This window comes from Culex quinquefasciatus, chromosome 2 (genome assembly GCF_015732765.1).
Source record: "Culex quinquefasciatus strain JHB chromosome 2, VPISU_Cqui_1.0_pri_paternal, whole genome shotgun sequence".
In the NCBI taxonomy this organism is placed as follows: domain Eukaryota; kingdom Metazoa; phylum Arthropoda; class Insecta; order Diptera; family Culicidae; genus Culex; species Culex quinquefasciatus.
Genome location: NC_051862.1, coordinates 51624554 through 51646444, shown reverse-complemented (window position 1 = coordinate 51646444; position 21891 = coordinate 51624554). Strand labels below are relative to the sequence as shown.

Below are 21891 nucleotides of genomic sequence, written 5' to 3'. Positions count from 1 at the left end.
CCTCCGGCGGCCATATCCTCCTCGATGACCTTTTCCTGGAGGCAGTCGTGGTGGTGGTGGCGGTGATCTTCGCCGTAGCCGCAGTTGTTCTCTAGAACCACGTGGTGTTTGGCCGTTTTGCTCGCCGGAGGTGCGCCTGCCCGTCGTGAAGACGGCTGCTAAACTTCCGCAGCTGCGATGTCGTCCTTGATTTTGTTCCGAAGCTGATGTGCAGCACCCTGAACGAGGTTCCTCCTTGATTTGGCCAGGGCCATAGCGGCCGTTTTAGTCTCCGGGATGCCTGCGGTGCGCCACTTGGAGAGGTGGCGGAGGAGGAAGCTGCAATGTTGTCCCCGGTGGTTTTTCCACAGTCTGGGGAAATCATTCAAAACCTGTTGTTGGGAAATGTAGTAAAAGCTTGAATGATTAATTAATATAACTAATTACCTTCAATTCCGCCAAAACAAAAAAAACGCACCAACAAACTGTTTTATCACGTTTGAAAAAAGCAAACACAAAAGTTTGACAGCTTGCGCGTTATGAAAAATAGGGTAGTGTGTGTGCTGGCGAGCGCGCATGATATTGGTGTGAGTGCGCAACACAAAAATCGAAATTTTTAGGGTGTGTGTCTTGGCTGAAGAATCTTAACTGGCACTGGCGATGCCCGATAATCGCCCGCTCCCCCCCAAAAGTTAGAGTGGGAAGCTGCCACGCTGCTCTTGCATGGAAGTCTAACTTCGGGCGTATGGAAATAAAATGGTCTATGATGAATTGTAACGAAAACAATCATGACACTTGTCAAAATTTACGAATTTTGGTATAAAAAATGTATTGAAATAAAAAAAAATACACTTTTGTCATCCCGGAAACGAAAAACTGAAAACTTACAATCTTCGAATGAAAGAGACAATTCTATTTCCAAGGTTTTGTTTCACCTTCGAGCTCATTCTCCTCAAAATGTGTACAAACAAGGTGGACCCCGTTTGCTGATTGGACGTGAATCGGGTCTCCGTCGCCCGAGGCGCCACTTCCTACTGCTTCACCGATGGACCGGGAGTTTGTGCTAAATTAAACCGGAACAGTAGGCCGGATGCTGCCAGGGATATGTCGGCCTACACACAAAACAAACACGATGAGTATACTTTTCCTAAAATTTTGACAGAGCATCTTCCGTTTCCGGTGGACAAAGCAAAACGAGGTAAATAATAATTATTATTATTAGATTTGACAGTTTTTGACAAGGGGTAATGCACTAGTGCAAGAATTTCGACTTTCTTTAGGAATAAAGACACAGTCCACTTGTCTGTGATGAGGATGGCTTTCCGGGCGTAAACTCAACAGACTAGAGAACAAAAGTGGGATTTCAGGCCGAGTGAGATAGATTATTACACGCATGTAGACAGTGGATTATGCCGTGACAGGCAGGGATATAATTTGGGGATAGGCTGACGTTCAGCTTCGCGCACGTAAGTACACCAACACGTGGAGCTGTAACAATTTCGATTTTATTTAAAGGTATCAACACCTTTAAATAAAAGCAGCGGATTTTTATGATTTTTTCGGGTTTTTTTTACTTTTCTTTCTCGAAAACTTTGAAAAATATTTGCAATGGCAAGAAACCAATTCTTTAATCAGGGGTGCCCAATCTTTTGGCCCTGCGGGCCAGATCTGATTTTTCTGAAACGGTGGCGGGCCGGAACTAATATTTAATAAAAGTTGAAGAAGTAAACACATTTTTTATGATTGGGTTTTTTTAAAGCATAAATAAAAGAACTATTGTTGTAAATAAGATTCATATAACTCGATTTATTTTAATTTTTGTTTGTTTAAAATTGTATAGTTATTGTTTTGACGATTGGAATTAAATACCTAGATATATTTTTTTTATGCAAAAAATCCTTCAAACTGGTTCAAATGTTTGTTCCCATTTTTTAATGTTTAATTTCTTCAACCCTACAATATAAATAAAATCAATGAGACATGACATAAAATTTATTCAATCGAAATTGGGATTCGAATATCCTTTACAAAAAAACAATATTTGCGTTGTTGTGTCCCTTTATTCAAATATTTAAAAAATGATTTTAAACAACCACAAAATTTAAAAAGTGTTCAACATATATATTAAATCATTTAAAATTCGTTATTCTTTAAAACTCAAAGTTAATGAAAAATATATTTTTGCTTTCTGATTTCTTGACTCGATTTGAGACATTTTTGAATATTTTTTTAAATGTTTGCAGCGATCTATTTTCCGTGTGAATAATTTGCTTTTTTAAGCTTTTTTTCAAACTGAAGAGTTGTTCTGGAAAAATACATTAGTTTTTGATTACTTTTTTGTTTTGAAAAAAATAGAAAATAGAACTTCAAAAAAAAACTTCAATTTGATGAAAACACAGTTAAAACTAAAGAAATTTTAATTTAGTGTCTTTTTGTACATTTTTAGACAGCAATCCAAGTTTGTTCATAAATTTAACAATTTTACGAAATGGATAATTTTGTTTTCACTAGTTTCCAGTTTGAAAATATCAATATAGAAATTATATGAATTTAATTCTAAGATGAAGAATGTTGTTATAATGTGTTGAAATTTGATCTCAAGCTATTTTTTATTCAATTCAGACAATCAATTTATTTATTTAATATTTCATGAACAGTCTAAAGGTCCGGTCATAGATCTATTTTGAAAAGTCGTCGCGGGCCGAATGAAATGGCTTCACGGGCCGGATCCGGCCCGCGGGCCGTACGTTGGGCAAGCCTGCTTTAATGTTTTGATAGATATTTTTTTATGGATAAATTGCATGAACAAAACAAACTTGCAAAAGAGCATTTTGGCCAAATATAAAAAATAATATTAAATTAAAAATCTAATTCTTGGGAGGATTGTTCTGCTTCACTTGAAAGCCCAACTAAATCGTCTACTGTTCTTCAATTTTCAATAAAATCACACGTTAAATTTTGATTCGCACTTCATTATCGCACGATTCCTGCTTGAATGGTAATCGAATCAAAAAGTGGGCGGACCAACTTTATTAAATGAGCCAAAACTTTCAATCTACACTACTTGCCGCGCTCAGAGAAGCACTCAACAGTAACAGTTTGGTGTCCCGTCCCCATCCGGGTTCCACCAGACCTAGACCAGAAACCCGGGTTGGTCGGGAAAGTTTTGAAATTGATTAAATTTGAAGCAGTTTTCATTGCTCCCTACCCCCTTTCGCCGCAAAATTGGTTTACACTCGTCTGAAATTCATATCTCCCCCTCCCCCCACACGTGTAGTACTGATGAAGCTGTTGCAAAACGATCGCTTCATAAAGTTTATAATAATGAAAAGTTACGACCAGTTTCGTATTGTGTGAGCGGCTCCTCTGGCTTTTGTTCCGGCGGCAAATTGCGCAACTGGTCACAGTCTGGTCCGACGACGACGACTAGGAGAAAGTCATGTGTTTCCAACTCGGGCGACCAAGGAAGAGTGTGTAATATCACCCATCACGCATGGTTCGCATCAATCGACATTACGTGGTTTGGCTTTTTGTGGTAAATTATGGCCGGAGACTTGTTGCTCTTTTGCGGAAAATGACAGGATTTTGTTTTAAGGTAGAAGGGCTCATTGTTAGAACGTGGACTGATTTTATAGCAGGCGCCATTATGGCAACAGCTGTCAATCAGTTTTGTAACAAAAACAGGATTGGGAAATCAGAATCCTTCTCCTACAAAAATACTAAAATACTAAAATACTAAAATACTAAAATACTAAAATACTAAAATACTAAAATACTAAAATACTAAAATACTAAAATACTAAAATACTAAAATACTAAAATACTAAAATACTAAAATACTAAAATACTAAAATACTAAAATACTAAAATACTAAAATACTAAAATACTAAAATACTAAAATACTAAAATACTAAAATACTAAAATACTAAAATACTAAAATACTAAAATACTAAAATACTAAAATACTAAAATACTAAAATACTAAAATACTAAAATACTAAAATACTAAAATACTAAAATACTAAAATACTAAAATACTAAAATACTAAAATACTAAAATACTAAAATACTAAAATACTAAAATACTAAAATACTAAAATACTAAAATACTAAAATACTAAAATACTAAAATACTAAAATACTAAAATACTAAAATACTAAAATACTAAAATACTAAAATACTAAAATACTAAAATACTAAAATACTAAAATACTAAAATACTAAAATACTAAAATACTAAAATACTAAAATACTAAAATACTAAAATACTAAAATACTAAAATACTAAAATACTAAAATACTAAAATACTAAAATACTAAAATACTAAAATACTAAAATACTAAAATACTAAAATACTAAAATACTAAAATACTAAAATACTAAAATACTAAAATACTAAAATACTAAAATACTAAAATACTAAAATACTAAAATACTAAAATACTAAAATACTAAAATACTAAAATACTAAAATACTAAAATACTAAAATACTAAAATACTAAAATACTAAAATACTAAAACACTAAAATACTAAAATACTAAAATACTAAAATATTTTAGTCTTTTAATAGTAATAAAATACTAAGATACAATGCAAAATTTAGCAACAGGAACCTTAATTTATATAACAAACATGATTTGTGTGAACAAACAAGTCCTATCAAAGGAGGCAAACATCTCAACTCAAGATACGTCCAAAGATAATCTCATTGTGGTCACTTGAAGTGTCCCGCCCAAGTTCACAGGACATGACGATGCTCAACAGGTCCTTTGCCGCAGTCATTTGAGCCGCATGGAACCGCACTAATCCAGTTTTCCTCTAGAGGAGGAGGAGGAGGTCAGGAAAAACTTGTTCCATAAAAGTTTTTCCCGCCTCGTTGCACTGCCAAGTTTGTGTCGCTTGACGAGGGGTTGAAAAACAAAGCCATTTTCAGCACACAAATTTTATTCAGTTAAGCACAGTGACGCAAGCGGAAAATAGCCCACCAAGGATCAGGTCTGGTTTGTTTTAAGAAATGCTGGGGGTGGGGGTCTATTAGAGGACAGGTGACTCAGCTGAAAAGATGCCGCCACGTGCGCCAAGAACTTCGAGGTATCAATTTAGATGTAAATTTTGCGCTCGAGCGAGGGAAATTTTCGATGCGGTCACACGATGTCGGACGTCGCCGCGTTGGAAAGGTGTTAATTTTCTCAAGCTTTTGATACTTCTAAAGATTTTCCTTGGCAGTCAAAAGGTGGAAAGAATATAAACTGAGTTAGCACATATTATAATACGCATTGTGATGAACTTTTTCCATTGTGACACTATTTTAATCCTTGCTAAAACATAAATCGAGAACATCATTATGTTTATCTTTTTTTTTGTGTTTTTTAATCTGAAATATTTTAAACAACTGTTTTGTGTTCCCGTTCTTAAACATAGATTAAAAATAGTAACTCAGAAAACGAATGTTTTACTCAATTTTAAAAAGGAAATAACACAAATTAAACCGATCATATAATTAAACGATGTTTTGCAAGATTCTCATAACACAAAAAATAATGTTATTTAAGATTTTTTTTAAATATGTAGTACTTTACAAAATAGAAGAAGATATATGCCTAATTTTATCACTATTCTATGTTTAGTCCAGACATCGTTTTGATCCAAAACATTATTTTGAAATTTCTAAAAGTAATAAAATGTTCATATGAAATTATAAGACAAAATCATTGTGAAAATTAAAATTTCTCATTTTCACAACATTTTTTTTGTATTAAACACTCAAATTTTCACTAAGTAAAATTGTAAAAAAAAAATACGGAGATTTTTAAAGTTTGTAATCATGGTATTACATGAAATTTTAAAGAACATCATAATTTGTGGTTTAAAATATTTTTTGCAGCTATCCGTATTTTGAACAAAATACTAAATGTAAATTTTGCGATCTTACTGTTTTTTTCTGAAATTCAAACTAATATTTTTTTGTAAATGATACAAATAAAATTCAGTGGCTTCAGTTAATACCGTGTTTTGTGAGCTATGAGAAATATCGGCAAAAACCATAATTTAGTTCGTTTTTTTTTATTGTAAATGAAAATATTTTGAATTTTTGTTATTACACAACTTCAATATTTTGTGCAAATTTTAGTATTTAGAAAGTGATTAGAAATTACCAAATAATCCAACCGAATGGAAAATGGTATAGTTTGAATAGGTTTATTTTAATATTTGACCAAAAATATTTTTGTGAAAATTTAATATGTTTTACCTAAATATTTGGAAAGTTGTTCTAACATTTTTTTTAAGATAAAAGACGAGTAGCGTAAACAAGCGAAATTTTGGGATTTTTCAGTAAAAGTTCTATAGGATTTTATAAAAAAATACTGACACAAAAACATTTTCTGTATGTATTTTTTTTATACAATTAATTAAGTGAAAACTACATCAACTAAGATAAATTCGACATTCAAGTTCAACTCACTGTACTTCTGGTGTTTTTTTTAAAAAAAGGTCCAATAAACCAAATTTCCAGTTTTTGCTTTTTGGGTGTTTTTGAAACCGCCTTGAGTCAGGGGTATTGAAAAACACCCAAATAGCAAAAACTGAACATTTGGTTTATTTTTCTTATTCTTATTTTTTTTTTTTTTATTTGGTTTACTTTTCACTGTGTAGGTATTTTTTTTTTTTTGCTTTAGGTTATTTGTGATACTTTGTTCTTGAACATTCAAAGATTAAACATCAAATTTAAAATGTTTTTTTTTTCTTCGGGCAGATTTATTAAACATATTTTGAAAACAGATATTTAACGTAAAATGCGTTAGAAGATTAGAAAATATTAAATAACAAACAAATACAAATCTGAAATCTCAATTGTTTTGCATCATTTTCATAATAGTTCCTAACTGTAGTGTATTTAAGATTTTTTTCCGATTAATCAAAAACAAATTTCATCTTTTTGAAATCAACTTTCCATTCCACCCGTTTTCCCCAAAACCCTCACAATCCCATCCTGACAAACTCCGCCCGGAACGTCGTCGCCTCCTGCCGCATCTCCTCCTTCGACCTCACGGGCCGTTCTGGCTCCTTATCGTGGCGCTGCAGCTCGCCATAGATCTGGTCATTCTCCGGGAAATCTCCGATGTGTCGGGGCAGCACGTGGCAGTGCACCTGCCGTATCGTCTGACCCGCATCGGGTCCATCCTGGACGGTTACGGTCGTCGAGCTGGCCGCGTACAGCCGTTCCGCAACTCGTTGGACTTTGCACACGGTCTGGAAGAAGTCGTTGATCTCGGCCGGTGACAGGTCGGGAAGACGCGGTGCGGACCGCCGCGTGGACACCAGAACGTCTGGGTTGGTTGAGGGTTGGATTATTAAAGATCAGTAAGATAAGGGCAATTTGGAAAGACTTACGTCCAGGAACTACGCAGCGGATGTTTACGAAGGCGAAGCTATGTTCCGACGTGTAGAACACCATTTCCTGTGGAATGTCAATTCCTCCAAAGTTGTACTTGGTCCCGGAAGTTTCCGCTCTAGCAGTTCCTTTGACATACGAAAGATTGTAGACGTCTTCTCGGCGATGGTCAAAGCAAGGCATGTTCTGGCGAACGTTGGCCAACTTGTCAAAGTCAAGTTCCGCAATCACCACGTCCAGATCTTGCTGTCCAGCTTCACCCAGTATCTTGCCCCAAGGATCGACGACCATTGCGTGCCCGTAACTCTCCCGCTTCTTGTTGTGGAACCCAATCTGGGCCGCCGCTATCACAAAGCATTGGTTCTCGATAGCCCGGGCTCGCAGTAGCACCTCCCAGTGGGCCTTCCCCGTTGAAACGGCGAACGCCGACGGGTACGTAAGGACTTCCGCGCCCTGCTTGCGCAGCAACGTGCTCGCTTCGGAAAAGCGGACGTCGTAGCACTGCGAAATAGAGCAATTGAATTGACAGAGTTGACAGCTTGACAGAAGCTACTTACGATCTGCAGGCCAATCTTCCCGATCGGCGAGTCCACCGGTGGGACGAGCTCGCCGCCCGAACGCACCATCTCCGACTCGCGGAACTTGAACTCCGGTGTGATGACGTTGAACATGTGCAGCTTGCTGTACTTGGCCACAATCTGTCCCTGGTTGTCTACCAGCAGATGTGTGTTGTAGATCTTGGAGGCGTCATCCGGGATAGCTTCGTGAACTCCGCCGAGCGAAAGCCACACGTTGCTGTCTTTGGCCAGCTTTCGGTACTCACCAACGGTTTCGCCGGTTAGTGGTTCCGAAAGTTTGAGCGTTTCCTCCCGTGAGCTTCCCACATAGTCGCAGCATTCGGGGAAGAACACAACCTGGAAAGAAAACACTGATTAAGTACCCATCTCTTCGATGGATACTGGAGGTTTCTTTTCAAGATGGCATTGCCGTGGTTCTATTTCTTTGTATTCGGAACAGTAGGTATTTAACGAATTTAAACAAACCGAAGCATTTTGACTCTTGGCCTTCTCGACGATGGTTTTGACCTGGTCCAGATTGTGCTGCTTATCGTTGGTCGATCGCATCTGAGCCACTGCGATTCGTCGTGGTCCGGAAGATGAAGCTTGACTTGCCATAGTTCTATTTATCAAGTTCTTCAGCAGGTTGCTGCTCCGTCGAAAGAATGACGAGTGCATTAAGACTAGAAAGATAAAAGTTAGTTCAGGTCAAACTAATCAGCAGCAGCTTCGAAGGACGTCTGGTGATCAGAAATGTAAACACTTTTATCGGCGCTCTTATCACGAAACCAAAACAAACCGGGTGAACTGTCAAATGCACAGCTCTGTCGTTTCAGTTACCAGCCGTTCCAGCTTACCGTTAAACTGTTTACAAACAAACCAATCAGTCTCGTGAATCCAGCATGGAACGACGGCCACGAAAACCTGCTCCGGCACTCGGCCCCATCGGGAAACGCGGCCGAGGTCGGCCGAAAAAGGTCAAGGTGAGGAAACCCCCGCCGGAGTTCCCCACCTTCAGGATTCCCCAGTCCAAGCTGGACAACGCGAGGCGCTTCCTGGCCACCGATCCGGACCCGCTGGTTGACCGGGGCTGCTACGGAGACATCACCACCCGGCTCAACTCGACCATCCCGTTGCGCAGCGTCAACAATCTGGGGCCGACGATGGACATGGCACGCTTCTGTGCCGTCCGCGGCCTTTGGCCCGAACTGATGCAAACGGTGGCCATCCAGTGCGAGCACCCGCGGGCGTACGAAACGGCGGCGGTCATTCGGGTAAGGTTCCTTGATTTTCAATCCAAAGGTCGTGAGTTTGAATCCCAATGAATTCTATTTCTTTTAGAACGCCCTTTACACGATTCTGGCCGATCCCAACCTGGCGGAGCCGTCTTTTCTGCGTTCGTTCCTGTTGACGAATCCGGCCTGCAGAAACGAGACCGATGTCGATTACTGTATCGAGCGAATCCTTGAAGTCTATCAGGGGGTCGCCTTGATCCCTAAATGGGCACTGCGGTCCAAGCACTCGAGAGGTGAAAAAGGAAACGATGAAACGGCTACAGACAAAGATTGATTTAATCTTCGATTATTATACGTTTTTATTAAATCTTGGAAAAATTATGAATTATTCTGAATTCAACACGCAGAAAAATAAGGCACATTTGAATCAACAAAACGTTTTGTTGATGTGAAAATCATGATTTTTGTTGAATCAACGCTAAATGTCAAAGCAGCTTTATTCAAAAAAACAAGACTTTTGTGGATTGTGGTTTGTTTCAACGCAATTTTGTAGTTGATTATATATTCAAAAAAAAATTTGTTGATTCAAACCTCGTGCAGGCTGATTCTACAAAACATTTTTCTGCGTGAATGTAAAGAGACTAAAAATTACACGTTAATAAATGTAACGCTTTACATAAAAATTAAATTATGTTTTTTTTTTATTTTAGAGCAAAAAAAATGTAAAAGCTAAAAAAATCTATTCCATTTATCAAACCGTTCCTTACAAGCGAAACCAAAGGCCGGCAACACTGCGCAAAAACAAACAAACTGACAGTTCTCTGCGCGTCATCTGTCAAATCCCCTCTGAATGTGTGTGGGTGCGCAAACGGGACAGGACGAAGCCGACAAAAGAGAGAAACCAAAAATCGAACATTCTTTCCATTTCGTCGCGCGGCGGTCGGTGAAATTTTTCGGTCGCAAATTTTGCCCAGAAAACCAAACGCTCGCGGGTCAGTTCCGGTGCACGGTACGAGTGGCACTTCCGGTGCGATCGGTGTTAGTGTTTTCCGGCCGGCAGCCGCACCCAGAGGGGGAGAAAAATCCTTTTCCAAGTTTTTCGCATCAACCTCCTTTTTTTTGGTTCGTCTTCGTGTCGTCGCATAAGAATAGAATCCTGCAGAGAGAAGAGCAAAAAAAGTGTTCTGTAAGTGTGAGTGAAATCGAGCGATACGGTGGCAGTGGGAGTGAGAAAGAGAGGGAGAGTGCAAGTGTGCGGGTTGGAAAATATGCAAGAATTTTGTTTTCTCGTTCTTTTGTGGATTTTTGACGTTTCACACGCGAGAGTGTGTGACGTCGGCAAGTAAGCGGGTGTTGGTGCGAGCGATTAGGTCGTCATCAGCACTACTACAACAACAATCATCGACGTTTGGAGCGCTGCTGTTTGTGTGCGTAAGTACTGATTTGGTTCAATGATTTCACTGTGGGGTTTGTTTTATTCAAAATTATTATTATTTTGATTTATTTTCTGATTTTTAATGTCTCTTACCTCTATGCTTATCAGAAAAACCATCTAATCAACTACACTCAACCTCCGGTGGTTGGTCACTTTTTCGTTTGACACTTTTTAGTTTGTACCCCGGTGGTTTGACAAAGTCAAACTAAAAAGTGACGAACTGTCACTTTTTACACGCCGCTCACTCACACTATCAAAACAAACGTTTGGTAGTGTGTGTGAACTCCGTGTAAAAGGGGTGTCAAACTAAAAAGTGACCCCATTCGTTTGACAACAGTTGGTGTCAAACCATCGGGGTTTGAGTGTATTCACGCTTTATGTAAACGTCGGTTGGCTTCGGTGGCAGCAGGCTTGGCCGAATAGTTACGCTGTCCGCTTTGTAAGCGGCCGTTCAGTCATTCCAGGTGTGGGAGTCGTCTCCCAGCTATAAAGACACACCAACCAAGCCTTTCAAAGGTCGTCAGTTCGACCTTGGGTTTTTTTTTAATTTGAAAACGTCGGATAGAGTGGGCAGGATGCGCTGAATGTTCACTTTTGATTCTCGAGACCTGAAAGACCTGACCCGATGAATGCGAATTATTTAAATCACATTGCATTGAAAATTCATAAATGTTTGATATTGCGAAATTAACTGAGATTAACAATGATGCTCCACAAAATAATGCTTAGTTTGTTAAAAATAAATGTGTGTTAATAACAAATCTTGAGAGGACCCATAAACATAAGAAACACAATAGCTTATAGGACTTCCTAGAAAAAAAACTCTTGTAAATTTGTGGTAGTAAACAACGAATCATTACCAACTTTTGTCATGGGAAATATTTTTGCTCTGAAACATTGCCTTGACTTGCCAGAACATTCTAACTATGCTAGCATCAACATAAAAATAACTCAAAAGGAGTGCGAAGTACGGCGTAATTTTGAACCCATTTGACGTAATTTAACCCTTTAACGCATACTGCACAATTCAGATTTTTCACGATTTTTCTTCGTCACGAGTTACTGGCATGAACATATGGCATATTAATAATAAAATTAACTCACCTCAGCGATATTACTCATTGATGTAAAAAAAAAGTTATAACTGGGCGTTGCATCATTTCCAATCGGCCATTTGGCGGCCATGTTTGTTTTAGAAATACATTAAAATCTTGTTTCAATCAAAAAATTATTTTCTTTGTGTTGTTTGTTGAAGCATTTTTTTAATAGTGATTATTTTTTCATTTAAATCTACTATTTCTGGACCCTGAATTCAGAACCACCATTGACAGTCAAAAGTTAGTTTGCGTAAAACTGAATGTCAAATGAAAAAGTAAACAATAAACAGTGATTAGACGAAACAACTATGGTGGACCCATTACACGATCTTACAAAACTTATTTAAGGCTCTGGAAGGCACCATCCCCAATCGGCCATTTGGCGGCCATGTTTGTTTTAGAAAAAACATCCAAATCTTGATTCAGAATGTTTCAATCAAAATAAGGGATTTCTTGTGTTGTCGTAGGAGCATTTTACATATAGTGATTATTTTTTCATTTCAATTTACTTTTTTTGGACCCTGAATTCAGAACCATCATTGACAGTCATTGCCCCAAAAGTGAAGGACACCATCTACCACCTTAACAAAAACATCTTTTTCCCCTCCTTTCAAATTATTGAAAGCTATCTAAGAAATTTATAAAATTATTTTGTAAACAAGTTTGCTTCGATTTTGAATTCAAATAAATAAATTCAAAATTATAATAAAAATCGTCAGTATTTTTTACATGGTCAAAATTTCAAACTCGTCCACTGTCCCACTAGCGATGTGTACAATCGTCCGACGACCAAAGGCAGCAACTACACCAAAACTCGCGAGCCGCAGCGATAACGGCAAAGTCAGCCGCGACGATGATCATCATCATCATCCTCACAAACCATCGAGCTGATGATTGTGACGACGACTGGCTTTTCGCAGCTCGCGCTCATACTCTCTCGGCAGCAGTTACGTCTCGAGGAGGCGCCATCTACGCGACACGAAAGAAGAAGGCCTCTTTGTCGCCTTTATGTAGTGCGCCGCAATGATTTACGGAAGATCGCAATAGCTGTAAATATCACACTGTGCACACGATGCAACGACCCAAAGGAGTGCACCAATACAGCGGTGATCGGTGACTCGGTACTGGTTGTGGACGCAGGATCGTTCCAAATTAGTGCTCAATGGAATGTGGGTGCACGAATTTGGGAAACATAATGAGTCATTTTGTCTGGCAATCAATTAACAGATTAGCAGCCGCAATGATCAGCTTTCCAAGTATTGCGAAATTTGAGCAATGTTAAACCAATTTTGATTTAATGAATCAACTGTTTAGAACGTTTGTAGAGAAAGTCAACATTTTAGTGAATCATCAATCGTGTAGCACTCATAGTTTATATTTCTGTTTCCGTAAAAACATTTATCTGAAAAAGCAACCTTACAAGCGTCTGATGCAAGTTTTCTTCTCGGTAGGCGTCTAAACCAATGTCTTAAGACTTTGTAGGGGGTTGTTGCAAATTTCACGCCCAAAGATTACTGAAATTTCAACTGTAATCGAGTCATAATTAGCTCACTAAAATGTAAGCAAGCAAGTTTCTGTTAACAGATTTACAAAATAAATTGTTTAAATAGTGAAAATCAGCAATTTGGATGCACAGAAAAAAATAATGTAAATTTGGAAGCTGTAATTTTGGAAGGTTGAATATTACCTCTTTTATGATGTAATTTTATCTCAATTTAGACTGAAAAAGTGACATTACACCAGAAAAGTGGTAAAATTACACATTTTCAAAGATAAAATTACACCTTTTTTCTGACATAAAAGATGTTCCCCATCCCAGATGTAATATTACCATGATTTTTTTTTCTGTGTGGAGTAAGGAGCGAGTGCATAACCTGCCAAACATATGAGAATTTCCAGTGACGAAAAACAAATAACTAAACAGAATCTTAGAAACTGTCACACCGCATGCTTGTGCTCTTACAATTACAGTGCTGTAAGTTGTTTCGATAAACGTTAATGCAGAAGACCTTTTTTAAATTGACTTATATAGTTTTCAATCCTCCTCAACCAGTATTCAACTGTGGAGCATTAAGTAAACTGCATACGTGTAATGACACATTCTCCGGGCTGGTGTACCAGTAGGGAAAATTTAAAACTTGATTTACGGGAGAAATAGATGTTGTCATTAGATTCTGTATAATTGGGTCCTAAAATGAAGCTTAGATTGCTGATATTATTGTTTACAGCGGTAAAGCTTATTTTTCTGAGTACAATGACCCTTTGTACGACCACAAAGAGTTAAAAATGGATTTTTAAATCAATTTTGAAAAATTAACCTCGCGGTCCTTCTTGACAGAAAAGCTCCTACTTGACAGCTCGTTCCAAGGGGACCATAGTTGATCCATCGAAAAAATGTTGTCTTGTAAAACTTTTTTTTTGCATTAAAATGAAAAAAGGTTATCAGAAATGGTTTTTAATCGTGTTTTTTACCGTTGTACATAAATATTGACATAGGGCTTTAGTACCCAATTTAAGGCTCGATTTATAACCTTGACTTTTGATTCAAGTGAAGTATAAACTGCAATAAACCGAAATATCGGGTTTTCAGGCACCTCAATCAACAAACAAAAAACACCTCAAAACCACCCCCGGAAACCCGAAATATCTCCGGTGGTCAGGAACCATTTTTCCAAAGCTGATCATATCCTGAAAATAGGATAAATTTCTCATCGAATGCAACTGGGTAGATCGAAATTGGTAAATTTTTCGCAAAGATACAACATACGCAAGCAAAACACCCATTTTGTTAAAGTCTGCGTTATAACGTCACAAAATCCAAAGCGTGTGCAAAAAAACAGCTTAACTTTTTTTTAAACCAGTGATGGCATTCGATTCAGCAGTTAATTTTACGTTAAAAAACATTTAAAAAAAAGTCTTGTTTAGGTTGATTATCATAGCATAACCACAGCCTCTTCTAAAAAATATTGAAGGATCCTTAGTCCAATGTTGATTCAAATTCAACGTACTTTCAGAATCTCTGAGGTGTTTTCTTTGAAATTTCCGAGTTACGGCAAAAAAAAACGAATGTCCATCGGAGTAAGCAATTTTTTTTTAATTTTTTTTATTGGGTCCTATAAAAATAATAATGTTGAAGTCTCGGATTAGTTTACAAAACGTCCTCAAAAAACCTCAATTTCCTAAGCACCAATTGTAAACAAATCCCTTTATTGATTGGTTCTCGATCAATTACGGACTACCAATTTCAACAATAGATTTTCTTATTGGACCCTCGATTGGACCTTATGATGATAAATCCAGATTTCTCGGGTGAGTTTTCACAAAGTGTAAGAACCATCGTGACCTCCGACACTAATATTCGTTTTTTCCCCAAACTGTAGCAAAATTCAATTTATTTTTGATTTGACACTTTAAAGACGTGTAGAGTAGATAAACAATCGAATACCAATGCAAAACAGGGTTTGTTTACTATTGGCCCTTACATCTTTTTAAAAACTTATCCCCGAGATTTCAACTAGTTTTAATTTTGAAAATTTAAATTTGAAATTTTCATTGAAAAACCTCAATTCTGGAGTTTTTTTTTTTAAAGGGTCCAATAAACCAAATTTTAAGTTTTTGAATTTTGGGTGTTTTTTATTATCCCTGGCTCAAGGCGGTCTCAAAAACACCCAAAAAGCAAAAACTGGAAATTTGGTTTATTGGACCTTGTAACCTATCGCTTGTAAGTAGTACAATCTCTGGTCACAATGCTTCGCATCATCCTGTCAAACTGAACCGTAGGGACAAGTTAGGATATTGTAATCAACCATTACACTTAAACAACATACAAAACATGGTATCCCTATTCCTAAAACGGTTAGCACGACTCACATCTCTTTGAGCAATTTTCGAAATACGCAAGAACAAAGACTTAAAATTAATAAAAGGGACTTCGTCATTTTGAATCGTCCTCATTTGCCGCTACCGACCAGAGTCCGTTACACATACTCTGGTCAAACGAAGAATTTGTGATCGTTTTGTAATTTAAAGTGCTGTGAATATCTGTTATTTGTACCCAGCATTCCTGTAGCCGGCGAAATGGTAAATTTAGTTCTTGTATTTTTGAGTCGTGTCTAATTAGTGTCTTAATTGTTAATTGTAGTGTCAGGGAGTTGGTCCCAACCCGCACCATCCAAACTAACCGTCAAGGACCGCGCTCTACGTCAAAAGTGGTCGTTTGGTTGGTGGTGCAAGGAGGTAACAAAAATGTGGTAAATATCCAAAATCAAAACGTTAAAGCTAGAACAAGTTATTAGAGATGAACTCCTTTCTCAGAACCTCCAAGTTGGCAGAGCGCGCCAACCCGAGAATCTGTTAGAGCGCAATGGCGGAGGCCATCCGGTGAGTTCATTGTTACCACTGTTACACAAAGCACAAGTACTAAAACAAGCCTTAAACACTGTACAGGTTTTTATCAAAGACAAAGACACAAAACCAAAGACACCAAAACCGTTGCTGCGCCAGGCCTGGCCGGAGGAAGATCCTCCGACTTGACTCGACCACCGCGGGATACACTAGAACACACGAACACACACACACACATGGTTAGGTTAGTTTTAAAACGACGAAAAACAATAAATTAGGACAGTTAAATGCAATAAACATGACTTTTCCATAACCCAAAGCGACGATCTTTTGTGATTCTTTTGCCAGGACAGTGCGATTAGCTGAATCGAACCAGGATTGTGAAAGGGTAGGTACAATTCTCCTTCCCCACGTCAAATGTGAGCAGTTGCAGATCTTTACATCTCTCTCTCATCTCCAAGAGTCTCAAGTTCTGGTTTTTATTTAATTTTTAATTAATGAACTAGTGGTGGTAATTGCCCCCAAGTTCGTTATTACAAATGGCGCCCAACGTAAATTAAGTAAGCTTTTCTATCTGTTTGGCAGAAATTTTGGTCAAAAACTTCATTTTTGTGTGTGCAGTAAAGATGTTCAATGATTAAATGTTGTTTCTGTTCATTGAGTTCTGTTTTTTCTGCTTTTCTGTTTGTACATCGTTCGCTTCACACATACAACTTCAAAATCAATTTAAATATCAACATTGTCTTTGTCTATTTTTATTGCCTCCAGTCCCGATCGATCGGTCTGGGAACGGCACACAATAGGTTTGAAAACCGGATCGGCCCAGCTGTTCTCGGACTCTGCAGCCAAAAAAGAGACCGGTATTATTTAATAAGGAGTAAAAGAGACAGAACAATAAAAACTTCGCGATCACCGAACCTTGTGTCTACGACGATCAGTCGAGATTCGATCGTCGCGAGAGCAACATTGCTCTAATTTCAAAAAAAAAAGTTGTAAATATCGGTCGGAAAACAAAATAGTGAAAATAATAAGAAAATCAAAAAAAAAAAAACAGTGCAATAGTGAAACAAAAAAAAAGAAAAGAAATGTGAAAAATTGTGATATTTTATTTAAAAGAAGATCTGTGACAAAAAAAGAAAAATGATAAGTCAACAACAGAGTGGATGTAGACCCCACGGGATTTCTGTTGGTTGATTATTTGTCCTTGTTATTTATATTTGGTAAGTTTTTGTGCACTTTGAAAACCTTTTTTAAACGAAATGTAATTTATTGCACAACAAACCGATTCAATTCCCCTTGCTTTTTCGTCGCTCTTTGTTTATCAGAGCTGACGATGTAGAACAATAGCCTTTGTGTTGTCTTATGTACTTCTAGTCTATTTTGGACTCTGTTTGTGTATATAAGATGACAAAAAAAATGATTAAGGGTGGTTCTAAGGATTAATAAAAAAAAATATGTTTTTTTCTTTTTGTGTAGGGGAGTGAAAATCCCGATTTTCTTTTTTCTTTTTGTTTTAAATGTTTATTTATTTTTTAGTGTTATTTGTGTTTATTGTTTTTAATCATTTTTAGTTTTTTGTGAAGAATTTCTGGCCAACCGTACCCGTCGAACCAGACGAATCGGATGAAATTTCTTTTTCGAATCGCGATCATTCCTGGCCAACTGTTCCCTCCTTCGCTGGGAGAATCAGATGGAATTAATAGTGACGTTAAAAAAAATTTAAAAATGTGAGTGAACAGTAAAATAAATGTTAAGTGTAAAATAAAGTGATAATTTTTATAATTCCTGACCAGCTGTACCCGTTGAACTAGACGAATCAGACGGAATAGTGATAAATCCGCGAATAAAATTCCTGGTCAACCGTGCCCTCCCCCGCGTGGAGAATCGGATGGAATGTAGTGAATGAGACAGTGTGAATGAATTAAATGTTGAGTGTTTGTGAAATGTAGAATTGGAAAGTTTGTGAATTGTTGAATATTCCCCTAATTAGAGCCCTTCCGGAGATTGACAGCACCTCCGCTAGGAATCTGCGAAAGATGCTCCTGTCATTCTTAGGACTTAGAATAATTTGAATATTTAAAAAAAATTCTGACCGGTCAATAATGATTTTTTTTAACAAAATTTTAAGTAGTTAATTTTTATGCAACTTTTGCTCTAGTACGACGGTACACAGAGGTTATCTGCTAAAAAAAATTACTACTGCTTTGTAAAAATTTAAATTTTATAACGAGTACTTCTCAATTTTGGACTTCATTGATGGTAAGCTGGAAATCTAGCATTTTTGAAATCAATTGAGGTTGTAATAAGATTACTTGTGATTATTTTTGTTTGTTTACCCTACTTTTGTTTTTCAACTGAGTGTATCGTTTGTAAATCAAACACTTCTGACTCATTGAAAATTTAAAGGGTGACAAATAAATGGCTCAAATTTAAGCCAATGATAAATTTCCCTGTGATAATTCTGTGATAATTGACAACATTAATTTCTGACCAATTCTAACAATTCTGACAAGCTGACTTTTGAAATTTTTATTTATTCAGATTTTTTTATTTACAATTTTTCATATACACTTTATAGATTTTATTTATTTATTTATTTTTTTTTGTGTTTTTTATTTCGTGTTGTTCTTTGAATTTTTTGACAGATGCGCCCACTAATCAATAAAACTAAATAATTTACCAGAACTAGGGGATTCTACTGATGATTGAAAAATGTGGAGTTTCTGCAAAACTCACATTTTCCCTGGTGGTGGGGAATTGTAACCTATCGCTTGTAAGTAGTACAATCTCTGGTCACAATGCTTCGCATCATCCTGTCAAACTGAACCGTAGGGACAAGTTAGGATATTGTAATCAACCATTACACTTAAACAACATACAAAACATGGTATCCCTATTCCTAAAACGGTTAGCACGACTCACATCTCTTTGAGCAATTTTCGAAATACGCAAGAACAAAGACTTAAAATTAATAAAAGGGACTTCGTCATTTTGAATCGTCCTCATTTGCCGCTACCGACCAGAGTCCGTTACACATACTCTGGTCAAACGAAGAATTTGTGATCGTTTTGTAATTTAAAGTGCTGTGAATATCTGTTATTTGTACCCAGCATTCCTGTAGCCGGCGAAATGGTAAATTTAGTTCTTGTATTTTTGAGTCGTGTCTAATTAGTGTCTTAATTGTTAATTGTAGTGTCAGGGAGTTGGTCCCAACCCGCACCATCCAAACTAACCGTCAAGGACCGCGCTCTACGTCAAAAGTGGTCGTTTGGTTGGTGGTGCAAGGAGGTAACAAAAATGTGGTAAATATCCAAAATCAAAACGTTAAAGCTAGAACAAGTTATTAGAGATGAACTCCTTTCTCAGAACCTCCAAGTTGGCAGAGCGCGCCAACCCGAGAATCTGTTAGAGCGCAATGGCGGAGGCCATCCGGTGAGTTCATTGTTACCACTGTTACACAAAGCACAAGTACTAAAACAAGCCTTAAACACTGTACAGGTTTTTATCAAAGACAAAGACACAAAACCAAAGACACCAAAACCGTTGCTGCGCCAGGCCTGGCCGGAGGAAGATCCTCCGACTTGACTCGACCACCGCGGGATACACTAGAACACACGAACACACACACACACATGGTTAGGTTAGTTTTAAAACGACGAAAAACAATAAATCAGGACAGTTAAATGCAATAAACATGACTTTTTCCATAACCCAAAGCGACGATCTTTTGTGATTCTTTTTGCCAGGACAGTGCGATTAGCTGAATCGAACCAGGATTGTGAAAGGGTAGGTACAATTCTCCTTCCCCACGTCAAATGTGAGCAGTTGCAGATCTTTACATCTCTCTCTCATCTCCAAGAGTCTCAAGTTCTGGTTTTTATTTAATTTTTAATTAATGAACTAGTGGTGGTAATTGCCCCCTAGTTCGTTATTACAACCTTTTCAAAAAAAACTCCAGAATTTTGTCCATCACTTGTATCTCTCTCCCACTGTGCGCACCCTCTTTCGCTTGTATTCGTACGACCACCACCAACACAGAAGCAACACACAGAAAAAAGAAACCGAACCATCATCGTCATCATCATCGCCGTGCGCCTGTGTCAGTGCCATCAGCAGGCGACGACGACGGCGATCCAAATCGTCAAAACGTCAAAATTTTCTCGAGACGGGACAAGAGACAGACTCGCGGGGATCATCGCAAGCAAAACCTTCTTTTTTTGCGTTCGTTTCGGATTTTTTCGCAAGGAGGTAAACGGGTGTGTTGACGCAGTGGACGGAACTCAGTGCAAGTGGCCGGAACGGGTTTTGTGATTGATTCCGGAGGTTGGTGGACGTGTGACGGCAAGAAAAGGATTTTCCTCCCTCGGTGAACTTGAAAATAATAACAACAACAACAGTCTGATTGGCCAGCCAGGCAGCCCACCACGGAAGAAGGAGGTGGTCTTTCCGTTAATTAGTGGACGGCCACAGTGTTCCGAGAGGAAAAAAAATGTGATGAAAGTTTCTTTCTTTTTTTCGTGTGTGCAGAAAATAATATAATTTAAGGTGGCCATCTCCCCGCGGGGCGGAAGAAAAAGTGTGCAAAATTTGCCAACCAGAGACGACGGCACCAGAGTGAGTGAGAAGGAAGGAACCGTCGAGACAGCTGGTGGCCAAAAGAAGAGAGGGCCAGAACCGTCAGAGTTGTCAAAAAAGTGCGAATCTGCAGTTTTGTTGTTGTTGTTGCGGAAAATAGTTTATCGATTAATCGGAGCGAGAGCGAGCGTTCCTTTGCTGTGTCATCGTGTTGAAACCCAAGGGGGAAAAAGTCCTTCCTTGCGTGCCCAGGAATCCGGAAAATTCAGGAACCAATTCGGAACTCGGAAGAAGCTCAGAAGTGATCCGGATCCCAGAACTTCTACGAGGAAGGCGACCATCAGCAGCTGGTCATGGTCTGTTGATCAGCACCGAGCTGGTTCCGCTGGGGTATCAACGAGGAAGAAGAGATTCACAGCTCAGGAAAATCCAACGGATTTGAAGGTCTCCCCCTGTGGAACCCCGGATTGCGTAGCGAGTTCAAGTTGTTGTTGCAGCAGCAGCGAGTTCAGCTGTGCAGTGTGTGGAAGATACGCAAAACAACAACAACAGCAGCAGCAACTAAAAGGCACGGAGAGCTCTAGCTGGAATTCCAGCCAAGGTGAGTGGTCGATGCGTAATGTGATTTGTGTACAGTGCGGCTTTGCATTTTGCACTGGGTGCGTTTTGGTGTGTGCAGTGTGGTGAAGAGGATTAAGGTGCTCTGGAACGAGCAGGTATTGATTTTTGTTTGAATCTATTATTTTTAGAAACGATGTCGCATTTTTGCTGCATTAATAATAATAAATATGGGTCATTCCAGGTCAACTGAGTACACTTTTGGACTCGACCTTCACCGATTTGGACCAAACTTGGAGGGAACGTTTATCTATCGATAGTTAACAGAAATCCCAAGTTTGGTGCTGATTGGACCATCCCTCTATTTTTGGCACCGCCCTCTTTTTTGGCGATTTTCTAAAAAACTTTTTTTTCTTTTAATCATAACTTTGCAACTATTTGAGCAAAAGACTTTCTACAGGTTGCATTTTATAGAAAATTGTCCAAGGAATTCGATAAAAATAAAATTTTAACCCTTAAATGCCCACTAATATTACATTTTATCGTTTTAAGTATAAAAATTCAGTTTTGACCAATTGATTATATTTTTATTTTTTTTATTTTATCGCCATCGTGTTCCCCGGACAATTTTACATAATAATCAATATAGACTTCAAACTAAAATGAACTATTGACGAGATACAGCGATTTTACTGAAAAAAGTTTGATTTTG

At 37.9% G+C, this 21891-nt stretch overlaps 3 protein-coding genes across 14 annotated transcripts in view; 2 read left to right on the top strand and 1 right to left on the bottom strand.

Annotated features, from left to right (window-relative positions):
* Positions 1–836: 836 nt before the first annotated feature.
* LOC6045911 lies at positions 837–9551 on the top strand. The gene is made up of 3 exons (XM_038255733.1): positions 837–1177; positions 8772–9209; positions 9277–9551. The coding sequence occupies exons 2-3, from the start codon at positions 8838–8840 to the stop codon at positions 9502–9504; spliced, it is 600 nt and encodes a 199-aa protein (XP_038111661.1). The 5' UTR covers positions 837–1177; positions 8772–8837; the 3' UTR covers positions 9505–9551.
* Positions 6821–8730, bottom strand: LOC6045912 (nitrilase and fragile histidine triad fusion protein NitFhit). The gene is made up of 4 exons (XM_038255732.1): positions 8422–8730; positions 7936–8292; positions 7378–7879; positions 6821–7313 (listed from the first exon to the last, which is right to left on the bottom strand). The coding sequence occupies exons 1-4, from the start codon at positions 8611–8613 to the stop codon at positions 6964–6966; spliced, it is 1401 nt and encodes a 466-aa protein (XP_038111660.1). The 5' UTR covers positions 8614–8730; the 3' UTR covers positions 6821–6963.
* A 495-nt stretch (positions 9552–10046) lies between the features above and the next one.
* LOC6045918 (serine/threonine-protein kinase WNK1) overlaps positions 10047–21891 on the top strand; it is a 152379-nt gene continuing 140534 nt past the window's right edge. For 7 of the 12 annotated variants that reach the window (XM_038255473.1, XM_038255472.1, XM_038255470.1 and 4 more), the window contains exon 1: positions 10047–10601. The gene's annotated coding sequence lies outside the window, so the exon portion shown is untranslated. Of the gene's footprint in view, positions 10602–20207; positions 20295–20573; positions 21223–21891 lie in introns of those variants that run through there. The other 5 variants (XM_038255468.1, XM_038255467.1, XM_038255469.1 and 2 more) reach the window with 5 other exon arrangements.

Bases quoted from the DNA above. Each gene is read 5' to 3' on its own strand.
- LOC6045912 (XM_038255732.1), bottom strand. From the start codon at position 8,613: ATGCACTCGTCATTCTTTCGACGGAGCAGCAACCTGCTGAAGAACTTG. The intron at 7,880-7,935 runs GTAAGTAGCTTC...TCTATTTCGCAG, and splicing joins GGAAGATTGGCCTGCAGATC to TGCTACGACGTCCGCTTTTC. The intron at 7,314-7,377 runs GTAAGTCTTTCC...CAACCAACCCAG, and splicing joins CCGCTGCGTAGTTCCTGGAC to ACGTTCTGGTGTCCACGCGG.
- LOC6045911 (XM_038255733.1), top strand. From the start codon at position 8,838: ATGGAACGACGGCCACGAAAACCTGCTCCGGCACTCGGCCCCATCGGG. The intron at 9,210-9,276 runs GTAAGGTTCCTT...TATTTCTTTTAG, and splicing joins AAACGGCGGCGGTCATTCGG to AACGCCCTTTACACGATTCT.